The following is a 16,980-nucleotide window of genomic DNA, read 5'->3' as shown; positions in this document are numbered from 1 at the left end:
TGAGCACTGCTGCCTCCCAGCGTCAAGGACCCAGTTCAATTCCGGCCTCAGGTGACTGTGTCTTTGTGGAGTTTGCACATTCTTCCCGTGCCTGTGTGGGTTTCCACTGGGTGCTCCGGTTTCATCTCACGGTTCAATGATGTGCAGGTTAGGTGGATTGGCCATGCTAAATTGCCCTTAGTGTCCAAAGATGTGTCGGCTGGATGGATTGGCCGTGGTAAATGTATGGGGTTACGAGGATAGGGTGGAGGGGAGGGCCTGGGTGGGTTGTTCTTTCAGAGAGAGAGTACAGGATCAATGGGCCAAATGGCCTCATTGTGCACTGTAGGGATTCTGTTGTTCCAATTCACAGGGGCCGTGCACATTGTAGGAGGTTGGAATGTCAGGAAAACAATATGCAGTTTACACGTTGAAAGTGCAAATCGATTAGCCCAAGACCATTTGCAACTGAATGATTGTGTCCTGGAGACTGATGTCAGGGACAGTGCTGGTGGTGAAGACGTGATCGCCATTTCCTGCAACTGTTATAAGCCTCCATCTTGTCCCCTTCCTTGGCCCATACACCTCAGCAGCACTCTCACTGTGGGCACAATGAAGGTGCTGAACCATCCTTATAAATCGCAAACACCCCGAGTCACCCTTATAAATCACACACCCAGAGTCACCCTATTCAATCACACACCCAGAGTCACCCTTATAAATCACACACCCAGAGTCACCCTTATAAATCACACACCCAGAGTCACCCTTATAAATCACACACCCAGAGTCACCCTTATAAATCACACACCCAGAGTCACCCTATTCAATCACACACCCAGAGTCACCCTATTCAATCACACACCCAGAGTCACCCTATTCAATCACACACCCAGAGTCACCCTATTCAATCACACACCCAGAGTCACCCTATTCAATCACACACCCAGAGTCACCCTATTCAATCACACACCCAGAGTCACCCTTATAAATCACACACCCAGAGTCACCCTTATAAATCACACACCCAGAGTCACCCTTATAAATCACACACCCAGAGTCACCCTTATCAATCACACACCCAGAGTCACCCTTATAAATCGCAAACACCCCGAGTCACCCTTATCAATCACACACCCAGAGTCACCCTATTCAATCACACACCCAGAGTCACCCTACTCAATCACATACCCAGAGTCACCCTTATAAATCACACACCCAGAGTCACCCTATTCAATCACACACCCAGAGTCACCCTATTCAATCACACACCCAGAGTCACCCTATTCAATCACACACCCAGAGTCACCCTATTCAATCACACACCCAGAGTCACCCTATTCAATCACACACCCAGAGTCACCCTTATAAATCACACACCCAGAGTCACCCTTATAAATCACACACCCAGAGTCACCCTTATAAATCACACACCCAGAGTCACCCTTATAAATCACACACCCAGAGTCACCCTTATAAATCACACACCCAGAGTCACCCTTATCAATCACACACCCAGAGTCACCCTATTCAATCACACACCCAGAGTCACCCTATTCAATCACACACCCAGAGTCACCCTACTCAATCACACACCCAGAGTCACCCTTATAAATCACACACCCAGAGTCACCCTATTCAATCACACACCCAGAGTCACCCTATTCAATCACACACCCAGAGTCACCCTATTCAATCACACACCCAGAGTCACCCTATTCAATCACACACCCAGAGTCACCCTATTCAATCACACACCCAGAGTCACCCTATTCAATCACACACCCAGAGTCACCCTATTCAATCACACACCCAGAGTCACCCTATTCAATCACACACCCAGAGTCACCCTTATAAATCACACACCCAGAGTCACCCTTATAAATCACACACCCAGAGTCACCCTTATAAATCACACACCCAGAGTCACCCTTATAAATCACACACCCAGAGTCACCCTTATCAATCACACACCCAGAGTCACCCTTATAAATCACACACCCAGAGTCACCCTTATAAATCACACACCCAGAGTCACCCTTATAAATCACACACCCAGAGTCACCCTTATAAATCACACACCCAGAGTCACCCTTATAAATCACACACCCAGAGTCACCCTTATAAATCACACACCCAGAGTCACCCTTATAAATCACACACCCAAAGTCACCCTTATAAATCACACACCCAGAGTCACCCTTATAAATCACACATCCAGAGTCACCCTATTCAATCACACACCCAGAGTCACCCTTATAAATCACACACCCAGAGTCACCCTTATAAATCACACACCCAGAGTCACCCTTATAAATCACACACCCAGAGTCACCCTTATAAATCACACACCCAGAGTCACCCTTATAAATCACACACCCAGAGTCACCCTTATAAATCACACACCCAGAGTCACCCTTATAAATCACACACCCAGAGTCACCCTTATAAATCACACACCCAGAGTCACCCTTATAAATCACACACCCAGAGTCACCCTTATAAATCACACACCCAGAGTCACCCTTATAAATCACACACCCAGAGTCACCCTTATAAATCACACACCCAGAGTCACCCTTATAAATCACACACCCAGAGTCACCCTCCTGCTTCTCCAACCCACCCTTTGCCTGGAATTGGATCGCGATCCCAAAACCAGAACTTTAATTGGACGCCCCTCGGGAGACTGCAGCTGGTATTCCCGCCATTGGGTTCGCGACCTTAGAAGGGTCCGGCCATCTCGAGAAAAATCTCAGGTGGGAAAATTCAGCCCACAGAGTCTGAACCTGGCTGTGCCAGGTGGAATATTTAATCCAATGTGAAATCGTGTAGAGACAGCTCTTCCCACTCTCATGTATTTCAATGGAAATCAGTTGGTGAGATACAGGCCTAGCAAAGCTTGTGAATGAGGGGGAAAAATTACAAATCAGACAAATCTTCCTGATTCCCTGTGTTTTATTCTGCATGTGCAGGCTCTGCAAGTTGTTGTATCATTTACTCCATTATTACAGCAATCGCTGATCACCTCATTGTCACTGTTACAGCAAAACCTAGGACAATGTTTAAATCACTGGACATCAAATAGGGACAAAAAAGATCTTATGGGTGGTGAGCTAGCTTCCCCCATAAGTGGGGGAGTCCAGAACTAGAGGTCACAGTTTAAGGATAAGAGGTAAACCTTTTAGGACTGAGGTGAGGAGAAATTTCTTCACCCAGAGGGTGGTGAATGTGTAGAATTCACTACCACAGAAAGTAGTTGAGGCCAAGAAGGAATTAGATATAGCTTTCGGGGCTAAAAGGATCAAGAGAAATGGGGGGAAGGGAAGGTGGGCGGGGGGGAGGGGGGGGGGGGGGGGAGAGATCAGGATATTAAATTTGATAATCACATTGAATGGCGGAGCAGGGTCAAAGGGCCGAATGGCCTACTCCTGCTTCTAATTTCTATGTTTCCACATTTTATTACTTTATTCTTAAAAAATGAACCCGTTGACTTTTCTTTTATTCAATAATGGGACATGGGCAACATTTATCGCCCATCCCTAGTTGCCTGAGGGCAGTTGAGAGGCAACCACATTGCTGTGGCTCTGGAGTCACATGTAGGCCAGACCAGGTCAGGACTGCAGATTTCCTCCCCTAAAGGACATTAGTGAACCAGATGGGTTTTTCTGACAATCGACAATGGTTTCATCGTCATCAGTAGATTCTGAATTCCAGATCATTTTTTATTGAATTCAAATTCCACCCTCTGCCATGGAGGGATTCGAACCCGGGTCTCCAGAACATTAGCTGAGTTTCTGGATTAATAATAAGGAGAATATCACTAGCCCTTTCCAAACTAAACTGCAGGCTATATTAAATTTATTATCATTTCCATGTAATCTACGCTGGGGAGTTTAGAGAATCAGGGAAGTGCACATCCACAAAGGGAAAACTCACTTTGTTGTGAATAAAGAAAGTAAGCTTCTTCCTTGGATAATCGAGGGTCAGAAGCCTTTCCAAAAACTCTGGAAGAAAAGGTGTTGGCTTTTCAATGAATACGCCGACAGTCACGCTGGGGTATTCCTGAAAGACAAATACATTGAATCAAATTAGTTAAAATGAGACCTCCTTTGCACACCGTTAGTTAAACCTAGACAGAGAACAATCAAATTACTTTACGCAACATCAGCGGGAGGTACTTTAACCCCACTGAATCTTTAATCCAAGAGACAGCATTCACTTCCATACCCAGCAAAGTGGACTGAATTTCTAAATGAAAATTGAAACTTTCTATTAAACTTTCTACGAAACAGCGATGAAACAAACACGGCAATTTCCTCTGCGGGATGCAACAGCCTTGAATGTTTTATTTCTCGTCCTTGGACAGAAATTTGCTCAACAGTCAGCTCAGTCTCAAGGATTTAGATTGCGCTGCAATAAAGCAATGGTTTCTTCAAGATAATCCAGACGAGTAAAGGAATACAGTTGAGGAAAACAGAAATATTTACATGGTGCCACACGCATGGCAGAATTTTAAGGCTGGTAGACTTGCAGGTGTTGGACACCATGAAGCGCCATGGATGTCTTTTCCGGCTCTCACCTTCCCCTCTCCTGCCCCCACTGCAAATTTATGAGCAGCAGGCGAGATGTGTTTGGTAGTCTGTTTGCCCTGGAGCCAGTTGAGGCCCTTAAATGACCAATTAATGGTCACTTATGGGCCACTTACTGCCTCCATCGCTATTTCCATGTGGACTGAAGCAGGCAACAGGTCGGAAACCCAGCTAGTTAACAATCCCGAGCTTTAGGCTCCAGACAACCCCACTTTCCTCCTACTTCCCTACCCTGTCCACCCTGGCTCCCAATCCCTCTTGCTGGGGTCTTCAGCCTGGCCCAGGTGATACCCCTCCCCACCCCCCCACTGCAGACTTAACTTACATCTAGTTCTGGTGGGGAACATTGTGTGGCATTGCATGCAGTCCCAGCAGTGGCCACCGCACCCAGTGGCGTCGCTGGGATCAAAGGGCTGCTGTTGATCGGATTGGCTGTGTTTGGGCTCTGGACCAGTATCCCAAATTACATTAGGAAGCCAGACTGGTCCCCAAATATCTTTCTATTTAGGCATGAATGTGAAGATAGAATGTTTAGTATTCGTTTTTTTTTAGTTTATTTATTAGTGTCACAAGTAGGCTTACATTAACACTGCAATGAAGTTACTGTGAAAATCCCCTAATCGCCACACTTGGGCGCTTGTTCGGGTACACTGAGGGAGAATTTAGCATGGCCAATGCACTCAACCAGCATGTCTTTCGGACTGTGGGAAGAAACCGGAGCACCTGGAGGAAACCCACGCAGACACGGGGAGAACGTGCAGACTCCGCACAAACAGTGACCCGAGATGGGAATCGAACCCGGGTCCCTGGTGCTGTGAGGCAGCAGTGCTAACCACTGTGCCACCATCCAAATAAGCAACATTCTTCTTAAAAACTCAAAAACCACTTTAAATATATTTAGCAATCATAAATATACTTGCTATAATGAGTGCAAACTGCCTTGAACCTTTCAGAGAAAGATTTTGAGAAGAGAGCAGCTTGCAGACATCTGTCTTTAAACAAACCCTAGCCAGAATTCTCAGCTCTTTTTTTCTCTCTGCTACATACCTAGTTCCTCCCATTAACCACATTCTCACATGACCCTGTCAATCCAAACCCACCTTCCGTTCCATTAATCAAAATCCCCATGTGACCTTTTCTTTTTGTAACCAAAAGTTCATTAGCTCTCTCCTAAATAAATACCACACAGCTAAAATGAGTAATTATCCTGCTTTCCCAGCATCTGAGCTGCCAGACATACTGACTGCCTGTCGGAAAAAATTGAATTTTAAAACAGTCCCCTTCAACATAACAAAATTATATACGTATCTATAGCAATAGCGCACAGTGGGCAGCTTTTGGAGTTGCGTCTTCCTTGCCAGTTGCGGGCAGGAATCTCATCTCAAGGTAAAGAACATCCCAACTGACATTAAATTGCTGTAGGGCCATGGGACTGGGGAGGAGCGGAAGGTAAGTCCGTGCCACCGCTCGCTGAACATAAAATCCAGCCCAGTGAGCTGGTGGTTCACAATGGAGGAACAGCATTACAAGGTTGCAACTGATCATTGATCAGTCTGCTCCACAATCACACCTGGATCAAATGATTTGCACTTGTTTACCATCTCTGAAAACTTTGAACATAAGTATTAATTACTGATTAGGAACATTCAACATGTAAAATAACAATAATTTGTACCACACCATCTTTAACCTTCCCAGAGCATCAATCAGGGATGGATAATAAATATAACCTTGCCATCCATCACTGACATCACAAATACTTATGTACAGATTTTAAAAATTGCCAACTATGTGGAGTTTCAGAGCTTTAAAATGAAATTGAAGAGCTGGCAATGGTGTCCCAGAATGGGGTAGAGACTAGTCAGAGGATACTCATTTCCTGCATAGAATCCCTACAGTGCAGGAGACCTTTCAGCCCATCGATTCTGCACCAACTACAATCCCACCCAGCTCCTATCCCCGTAGCCCCATGTATTTACCCTGCTAATCCCCCTGACACTAAGGGGCAATTTAGCATGGCCAATCAACCTAACAGGCACACATCTTTGGATTGTTGGAGGAAACCGGAGCACCCGGAAGAAACCCACGCAGACACGGGGAGAACGTGCAGACTCCACACAGACAGTGACCCAAGCTGGGAATTGAAGTACGATCCCTGGCGCTGTGGGGCAGCAGGGCTCACCACTGTGCCACCGTGCCACCCTACATGGACTCATTCCCATCATCCATCCTTTTCAAACCTACCAAGTTCTTGCTCTCTCCCTTCAACACCATCTGGTCCCAGTCTCCAAGTGATGCTGCACCCTAGCCACCATCTCAACTGCAACAAATCCCAAAGCAGTCAAATATTCTAAAGTTCCATAAACCTCTTCTCCATTGCTCAACATTGAGAGCCCCTCCTCAATAATTACAAAGCCTAACGCTGCTCAGAATCTTCAAAGATCCTGTATTATAGCTTTTGCTTTCCAAAGACCAGAGAATCCCATTGCTCATAAATCACAGAACGAGCTTCATACTTCAGTACTCCAGCTGTTCTTCTTGGTTTTGCCAGACCTAAGGAGCATATGAATATGTTCCTCAAAGTTCCAAGACCCCACTGCCAAAGGTTGTCCATATGGATTTTCAGACTGTCCGTCTTTGACTGAGGCAACAAGCCCTCCTGGCAGAAACATGCAGTGACCTCATTAACATATTTAAGAAGGGCTAGGTTGAGGTTAGGAGCCAAAGGAATTCTGGTGCCAATTAACACCACTTCAGCAGTCTCTTCACAAGTCTGTACAACAAGATGTCAATTTGCGGTTCTACTTAGAAAGGGGTTCAGAAGCTACAGTCAGGCAAAGCTGCAAGAGGCCAGGTGGCTAAGAATATTGTACAGCATTAATGCCAACAGCAAGGGTTCAAACACCCTACTGGCTGACCAGGTTCTTGGGGCCTACCTCAACACCTTTCGCCATAATCATATCATGGTATAAGCCATGATCAGCAACCCTCGGTGGACTGAAGTAAGTTCATTAGTTCACAAGATATTGGAGCAGAATTAGGCCATTTGACCCATCGAGTCTGCTCCGTCAATTGATCATGGCTGATATGCTCCTCATCCCCATTTTCCTGCCTTCTCCCCATACCCCTTTAACCCATTACCAATTAAAAATCTGTCTAACTCCTCCTTAAATTTACTCACTGTCCCAGCATCCACCAAACTTTGGGGTAGCGAATTCCACAGATTCACAACCCTTCGGGAGAAGTAGTTTCTCCTCAACTCTGTTTTAAATTTGCTACCCCTTATCCTAAGACTATGACCTCTCGTCCTAGAATGCCCCACAAGAGGAAGCATCCACTCCTCGTCCATTTTATCCATACCTTTTATCATCTTGCTACACCTCAATTAGATCTCCCCTGATTCTAAATTCTAGCGAGTATAGACCCAACCTGTTCAATCTCTCTTCATACGACAAACCCCTCATCTCTGGAATCAATCTAATGAAGGGTGAAAGTAGAGAAACACCTTGGTCATTCATTGCAGATGCCAAGCAAACCGGATATCTTGGATCCTCCGTTTTTCCAGGATCATGGGCATGAGGAACTGAGGGTGTCGGAGCAGTAGCGAGCAACAAGTTCCTTCGCTTAGGTTTAGCTGTAAAACGTGTGATCTTTGAAATCACTTACAGCTCCAACAACCAGAAGTCTACCGCTGAAGCCGGAAGCCTTTTTTATTCATTCACTCCTTTTTTGGGACTTTTGAGCCTTTAAGACTTTTTGAAGCCTAACTGCTTGTCGGCTTGTTTAGAACATGGTTTAATAAATTTCGGTTCTCCACTCCACAGCCCCGTATCAGTCGAAGAGCCCAATGGATTTGATCTTAGAACAGACACCCCAACTCCCTAAAGGGCACCAAGATAGGAAAATCGATGCCCCCTGGTTTTAGCAACTTTACTAATACGATTTTTGTTCAGGATAAAGCGAGGCTCTCATTTTCACAAACCTTTCGGGGACACAAAGCTGAATTAAAGATATGGCAAAACGCTGCAGTGCATATCTCCAACTGAGAAGTCTCGGAGGAAAAGTCAGTGAGGATGAGTGGATCATTTTAGTCACAGATTGACAAAATGCAGATGTTCACACTTGTCTGACCTTCATTCCTTGTACTCCCCCACTTGCCCCCACCCCAGATACCAGGAATTCATTTTGTGGCCAGCTTTCATCTTCAGTTAGTCCAAATATTACCTCATGAGCCTCAATCTCAATAGGGGTAAGAATAAAATCTTCCTACAAAAATGTTTTGAAATTAATACAAGCTGAAGCTTGGCTTCCATCAGCCACATCTTTACACAGTTATTTATTCGTGTCACAAGTAGGCTTACATTAACACTGCAATAAGAACATAAGAACATAAGAAATAGGAGCAGGAGTAGGCCATCTAGCCCCTCGAGCCTGCCCCGCCATTCAATAAGATCATGGCTGATCTGAAGTGGATCAGTTCCACTTACCCGCCTGATCCCCATAACCCCTAATTCCCTTACCGATCAGGAATCCATCTATCCGTGATTTAAAGATATTCAACGAGGTAGCCTCCACCACTTCAGTGGGCAGAGAATTCCAGAGATTCACCACCCTCTGAGAGAAGAAGTTCCTCCTCAACTCTGTCCTAAACTGACCCCCCCTTTATTTTGAGGCTGTGCCCTCTAGTTCTGCCCACAGTAACAATGAAGTTCCTGTGAAAATCCCCTAGTCGCCACACTCTGGCGCCTGTTCGGGTACACTGAGGGAGAATTTAGCATGGCCAATGCACCCTAACTAGCACGTCTTTTGGAATGTGGGAGGAAACCGGAGCACCTGGAGTAAACCCACACAGACACGGGGAGAACGTGCAGACTCCACACAGGCAGTGACCCAAGCTGGGAATCAAACCCGGTCCCTGGTGCTGTGAGGCAGAGGTGCTAACCATTGTGCCACCATGCCACCCTCGACGCAGTTAGCAATGGATTTTAATCTGTCTTAAAAGGGGTTAAACTGCACAGCTTTCCAGATATTGATATACCTCTTTCCACATGAAAAAAAATGCATACTTTATGGAGGTCAAAAAATTGGCTGTTTTACACTATAAAATCTGAGTAACCTCACAGCAGTGTGCAATTTCTCTCACAATCAACAACAGCCTGAAATAGAAAGGCTTTGTCAATACATTCTCCAAAGATTGCACCCTTAAAACCATTCAAACTACTTAGCAGAGATTTTGAGATAATGTTCCTCATGCAATTGCAATCTGTTTTATTTGACTAACAGCCCATGTGAAATATCAAGCAGTGAGGGGTCACTTCACAAATCAGCTTTGAGGAATGAGAACCCTCTACGACCCAGCGTTCAAAAGGAAGCACATTTTTCCACTTGCACCGTTCAACAGGTCAAGAGCGAGACGCATTCCTAAGTTTCTGCTGCAATTCTTCACGCTGCTGTCACAGCACTGCCTTCACCCTACTTCAACGCCCAATTCTCTACACACTCGGCCTCAAATCTACCACCTCAATCCCAGTGGAAGTAATAACATCTTAACGCTAATCACTGATTTGGAGAAGCTCTTCAGTCCAATCATGTCCAGCAATGCTGCTGACAGACATTGAAGGCAAACATATATATTATAGTGTAGAAATGATTATTCTGATGCCAGCATGTTTTGCACCTGATTACTGACTAGTGGGGAGACTTTCCGATCTCGGTACTGGTGTTGCAGGATCAGTGAACCGAGTTTTAGGCAGTTAGACTAGACAGGAACAAACACAAATCCCCACCCACCCCTAGTCGGTGCCAACAGCCCTCATTCTGTGCCAGCTGTCAGCTCTGGGGCTGGGATTCAACTTCACACTGCAGGCTCACCAAAGGAGAGACAGGGTGGACTTTTACAGCCTCCCCTGACATCAGGATTTTCCAGTCCCGCTGGACATTTGAATAGCTCGCGGCATTTCCCAGTCGCACCCCCACTGCGACGGGGCAGTAAAATTCCCCCCACAGCGTGGATTACACGCCGAAGCTTAAAGGGTTGCAATTGCAATGAAAGAGAAAGTGGTTGCATCAGGACACAATTTTTGGAGGGAGTGGCAAAAAGCCCAAACCCGATTTGATAGATAACAAGGTGCATGCTCCTCTAGACATGCCGGCGTCACACTATTTAGTGCCTTGCGTTGCCAGAGCCAATATTGCGTTCACTACCCATAGGCGCTGAATATAAATGAAAAGAGAATTTTTGACATCATGCCTTCCACTTCCTCTGGACATTTTGATTTGATTTGATTTATTATTGTCACATGTATTAACATACAGTGAAAAGTATTGTTTCTTTCGCTCTATACAGACAAAACATACCGTTCATAGAGAAGGAAAAGAGACAGTGCAGAATGTAGTGTTACAGTCATAGCTAGGGTGGAGAGAAAGATCAACGTAATGCAAGGTAAGTCCATTCAAAAGTCTGACAGCAGCAGGGAAGAAGCTGTCCCTGAGTCGGTTGGTACGTGACCTCAGACTTTTGTATCTTTTTCCCAAAGGAAGAAGGTGGAAGAGAGAATGTCCAGGGTGCGTGGGGTCCTTAATTATGCTGGCTGCTTTGCCGAGGCAGCGGGAAGTGTAGACAGAGTCAATGGATGGGAGACTGGTTTGAGTGATGGATTGGGCTACATTCACGACCTTTTGTTGTTTCCTGTGGTCTTGGGCAGAGCAGGAGCCATACCAAGCTGTGATACAACCAGAAAGAATGCTTTCCATGGTGCATCTGTAAAAGTTGGAGAGAGTCATAGCTGATGTGCCAAATTTCCTTAGTCTTCTGAGAAAGTAGAGGCATTGGTGGGCTTTCTTAACTATAGTGTCGGCATGGGGGGACCAGGACAGATTGTTGGTGATCTGGACACTTAAAAACTTGAAGCTCTCGACCCTTTCTACTTCGTCCCCATTGATGTAGACAGGGGCATGTCAATGATTTCTATAATTCAATGATCAGTGCAGTCACTGTCGCGACATTGGTGGGTGTGGAAGATGTCAGACCTGTGGGCAGCAAGGTGGCACAGTGGTTAGCACTGCTGCCTCACAGTGCCAGGGACCCAGGTTTGATTCCTGGCTTGGGTCACAGTCAGTGCGGAGCCTGCAAGTTCTCTCTGTGTCTGCGTGGGTTTCCTCCGGGTGCTCTGGTTCCCTCCCACAGTCCGAAAGACGTGTTGGTTAGGTGCATTGGCCATGCTAAATTCTCCCTCAGTGTACCTGAACAGGCACCCGAATGTGGCGACGAGAGGATTTTCACAATAACTTCATTTTAGTGTTAATGCAAGCCTACCTGTGACGCTAATAAATAAAATGTCCTTGCAGTTTCAAACAACAGTCAAGTGCCTGTTGGCTGGAGTAGAAATAAAGGTGCAGATTATTTCTCTACCTTCTCCTGAAGGAGAACATAAAGGAGTAAGGAGGCGTAAAGGAGAGCATGTCCCTGTCTACATCAACGGGGACGAAGTAGAAAGGGTCGAGAGCTTCACATTTTTAGGTGAAGAAACACAGAAACAATACTTTTCACTGTATGTTAATACATGTGACAATAAATCAAATCAAATCAAATCAAATCCCAACAAGGAATGATGCAAGATGTACAGAACAATATAACTGTGTGTGTTTACTTACTCTGGGACTCCAAAAATCACCAACAATTATAGAATCATAGAATTCCTACAGTATAGAAGGAGGCCATTTGGCCCATTGAGCCTGCACTGCCAACATCCCACCCAGGGTACGATCCCCGTAACCCCACGTATTTACCCTGCGAATTTACCTTGACATAAGGGGCAATTTAGCACGGCCAATCAACTTAACTTGCATATCTTTGGACTAAGGGAGGAAACCAGAGCACCTGGAGGAAACCCTGGCAGACACAGGGAGAACGTGCAAACTCCACACAGACAGTGACCCAGGGCCAGCATTGAAACCGAGTCCCTGGCGCTGTGAGGCAGCAGTGCTAACCACTGTGCCACCGTGCCGCCCAATTTGTGATGTGAACATTATCAACTTTCTCCTTGCAAGGATGGCCGAGTTGTTGATTGCGTGTTATTTCTTAAAATTCAAAACACAATGGCTGGAACCCTCCCACCTTACCCGCCACAGAATCGGGGGTTCGGCAACAGAAATCTCCCTTGACTTCGAGCGGGAATTTCCGGTCTCACCCGAGCGAGGTCGTAAAATCCCGCCCAATGAACACCTGCAATGAATGTACTATTCCCATCCTCTACTCGCTGCTTGAATTTATGGACTGTCTATTGACCCGGGTGACTGACTGTGTGGAATTTGCACATTCTACCCATGTCTGCGTGGGTTTCCTCCGGGTGCTCCGGTTTCCTCCCACGGCCCAAAGCTATGCGAGTTAAGTTGATTGGCCATGCTAAATTGCCCCTTAGTGTCAGGTTAAATTAACAGGGTAAATACATGGGGTTACGGGGACTCCGGATGGGATTGTTGCAATTGAATGTAAAAACTGGCTTAAAAAAAATCTGCAGTAGGGCTGCTTACTTTATGGAAAATGGCACAGATCCAGTTTCTACCTTAGATGAAGTTCAACGATTACAAGTTCACATTTGCATTTTAAACAGAGGGGCAATTAAACTGAACAAGCTTCCGCACTATCACACACTTACATAGACATTGCAGACTGAAAATGTAACATTGGAACGGGCTCTAACATATGGAGCTGCTGTTAGGTTTGACACTCCTTTGCTGGAAGGACAACAAAGCTCATGCTTGCACTGATGTTTCAGAAATAGCATAATCTACATTGCAAGCCTACCAACTGTTTTTCCAATTCCCCCATCTTTAGTAGGTACTTACACCAATCCCCTGGGATAACTAGCTTCAGACTTCTAACAGATAGATCTGGCAGAATATCCAATAGGCAGATTAAAAAGCAATTACCTTCAAGTATTCAAAATGATATATTTACATGCTGCACTCGCACCAAACTAACATAAATCAGAAGTTTCTCTGAATTCCCTGTTTAAAAAGACATTTTTGTGGTCTGCTATATATAAGCCACAGTTAGATACTGCAATGTTAATTATAATTTCTGACTTCTATTTCCCGAGTGACTTGCTCGGCTATTTCAGAGGGTAGTTAAGAGCCAAGCATGTTAGCCAGGAGTCATTTATAGGCCAGAAAGTGTAAGGGCAGGAGGTCTACTTCACTTCAAACCAGTCTCCCATCCATTGACATACACTTCCTGCTGCCTCGGCAAAGCGGCCAGCATAATTAAGGACCCCACGCACCCCGGACATTCTCTCTTCTGCCTTCTTCCAAAGTCTGAGGTCACGTAGCAACTGACTCAAGAACAGCTTCTTCCCTGCTGCCATCAGACTATTGAATGGACCTACCTCGCATTCAGTTGATTTTTCTCTACACCCTAGCTGTGTCTGTAACATTACATTCTGCACTCTCTCATTTCATGTTCTATGGACGGTATGCTTTGTCTGTATAGCGCAAGAAACATTTCACTGTATGCTAATACATGTGACAATAATAAATCAAATCAAAATCAAATCAAAATCAAATCAAAATTATGAATCAGCGGGATTTTAGTGACAATCTAATAGCTTTATAATTTGTAGATAGATCAGGAAGAATGGAGAGCGATTGCTGAATGTAGCAATGCAGATGGATCTGGGAGCCCTTGTACATGTAACACAAGTTATCATGCTGGAGTAGCAAGTCATTAGGAAGTTAAATTCAATGTTAGCCTTTATTGCAGAGGGCAAAAAGTAGGATCACTTCTAAAATGGTAATGGGTGTGGGGGGGGGGGTGGTTGATGGGTGGCACAGGGCAGCATGGTGGCACAGTGGTTAGCATTGCTGCCTCACAATGCCAGGGGTCCAGGTTCGATTCCCGGCTTGGGTCACTGTCTGTGTGGAATCTGCATTTTCTCCCTGTGTCTGCGTGGGTTTCCTTCGGGTGCTCTGGTTTCCTCCCACAGTCCGAAGTACGTGCTGGTTAGATGCATTGACCCTGCTAAATTCTCCCTCAGTGTAACCCAAACAGATGCCGAAGTATGGCAACTGGGAGATTTTCACAGTAGCTTCATTGCGTTGTTAATGTAAGCCTATTTGTGACACTAATAAATAAATTTTAACTTTAAAAGCATGATGAGACTGCGGCTTTCTTATTTAGGGAGGAGTACGTGAGGCAGCTGAGAGAAGTGTCACAAAGGTGATTCCTGGGATGAAGGGGTTGTCCAATGATGAAATGTTCAGGTCAGGCTGAAACTCATTGGGAGTTTCGAAGAATAAGCAGTGATTGTGTTGAAGCACACATTTCCAAAAAGGCTTGACAGGGTATATATTAAGAGGTTGTTTCCCTGATGGGCAAAATATTGGAGCACTCAAAAAATATTGCTATTTGTGTTGTGTTGGAAACTACTTTGCTGTAAAATAATTAAAATTTGTTTTTGTCCAAGTTGGAAGGTATTTTACTTATATTTTGCCCAGTCATGTCATTATTTTTGTCGATCGTACATTGAATATCATTGGAACAAAATCTTCACACGGGGTATAGAATCATAGAATCCTACAGTGCAGGAGGAGGCCATTTGGCCCATCGAGTCTGCACCGACCACAATCCCACCCAGGCCCTATCCCCATAACCCCATGCATTTACCCTAGCTAGCCCCCCTGACACTAAGGGGCAACGTAGCATGGCCAATCCACCTAACCCGCACATCTTTGCACTGCGGGGGGAAACCGGAGCACCCGGAGGAGAATTCACAGACACAGGGAGAATGTGCAAACTCCACACAGACAGTGACTCAAGCTGGTATGATCTTCATGGAATCATAGAAATCATAGAAACCTTCCAGTGCCAAAACAGGCCATTCGGCCCATCAAGTCTGCACCGACCACAATCCCACCCAGGCCCTACTCCCATATCCCTACACATATTACCCGCTAATCCCTCTAACCTACGCATCTCAGGACACTAAGGGGCAATTTTAGCATGGCCAATCAATCTAACCCGCACATCTTTGGACTGTGGGAGGAAACCAGAGCACCCGGAGGAAACCCACGCAGACAGTGACCCAAGCCGGGAATCGAACCCAGGTCCCTGGAGCTGTGAAGCAGCAGTGCTAACCACTGTGCTACCGTGCCGCCCCCAAATCTTCCTGAGGTTGCTAAATCTCACGGTGACACAGCGGTTAGCACCGCTACCTCACAGCGCCAGGGACCCGGGTTCGATTCCTGGCTTGGGTCACTGTGCAGAATCTGCATGTTCTCCCCACGTCTGCGTGGATTTCCTCCCACAGTCTGAAAGATGCGCTGGTTAGTTGCATTGGCCGTGCTAAATTCTCCCTCAGTGTCCCCGAACAGGTGCCAGAGTGTGGCGACTAGGGGGTTTTCACAGTAACTTCACTACAGTGTTAATGTAAGCCTATTTGTGACACTCATAAATAAACTTTAAAATCGCACATTGCTGTACTTTGGCTTCTCTGCACCAAACTGAAGTGGAGGGTAAAATCAATCAAACTCACATCCAGCGTTGACAGATCCAGCAGATCTTCATCACAAACCGTACAGCCAGTTTCAGAAGTCCAGCTATCAGGAATATAGTTACCAAGATAGTTCAGCAGGTGCTAGGTAACACGCAAAAAGAAATGGAAACAGAGGCATCAGTACATTAAACCAACAGAATCAATTATCCAGAACAAAAGCAAACTATTCAGCGTGCACAATTAAAATTCAGTCTATTTATAAAATGGGAACATTGGCACTGAAACCATTTGATTCTGCATTTTATGCACAATTACTGACTTTACTACTTAAATCCAAGCAAAATACATTAATCCCGATTTAGACCATTTAGTTGGCCCCTAGGACAAAGCCAAACTTTGTACATGTGGCAGTCTTTGTCTTCAGCACAGGATGTACTGACGCTTTTGGCGTCAGGTATGAATTTAGTTTAGGGGAAGAGCGGGAGAAGAAATCTACCGGAGTTCGGGGGTGCTCACCACTACTTAGCAACTCCTGCCTTCTTTTGTGGATACAGTAAGAAGTTTAACAACACCAGGTTAAAGTCCAACAGGTTTATTTGGTGGCAAAAGCCACACAAGCTTTCGGAGCTCTAAGCCCCTTCTTCAGGTGAGTGGGAATTCTGTTCACAAACAGAGCTTATAAAGACACAGACTCAATTTACATGAATAATGGTTGGAATGCGAATACTTACAACTAATCAAGTCTTTAAGAAACAAAACAATGTGAGTGGAGAGAGCATCAAGCATTCTTTTGTGGATGCCAGGTATCAAAGGCTCATTCTCTTGGTTACATCGAGGCCCCTCTTCTCCAATGTTGTCAAGACTACCAGCACTTCACATCTTGGCTAACGTTTGGAGAAGAGGTACAAGTGGCTGCT

The 16,980-nt window shown here is 45.4% G+C and overlaps 1 protein-coding gene across 6 annotated transcripts in view; it reads right to left on the bottom strand.

The window, feature by feature from the left end:
- The window catches only part of plod2 (procollagen-lysine, 2-oxoglutarate 5-dioxygenase 2), a 159,986-nt gene that overhangs the window by 53,805 nt on the left and 89,201 nt on the right, over positions 1–16,980 (bottom strand). For all 6 annotated transcript variants that reach the window (XR_013496418.1, XR_013496414.1, XM_078205521.1 and 3 more), the window contains exons 8-9: positions 16,103–16,204; positions 3,919–4,044 (exon numbers count right to left, since the gene is read on the bottom strand). Coding sequence is in view for 4 of the 6 variants with exons in the window: in XM_078205521.1 (XP_078061647.1) it covers positions 3,919–4,044; positions 16,103–16,204 (228 nt within the window). In the remaining 2 variants the exon portion in view is untranslated. The remainder of the gene's footprint in view (positions 1–3,918; positions 4,045–16,102; positions 16,205–16,980) is intronic.

The sequence above is a fragment of the Mustelus asterias genome, chromosome 3 (genome assembly GCF_964213995.1).
Source record: "Mustelus asterias chromosome 3, sMusAst1.hap1.1, whole genome shotgun sequence".
Taxonomy (NCBI): Eukaryota; Metazoa; Chordata; class Chondrichthyes; order Carcharhiniformes; family Triakidae; genus Mustelus; species Mustelus asterias.
This window is presented reverse-complemented; position numbering and strand designations above follow the sequence as displayed.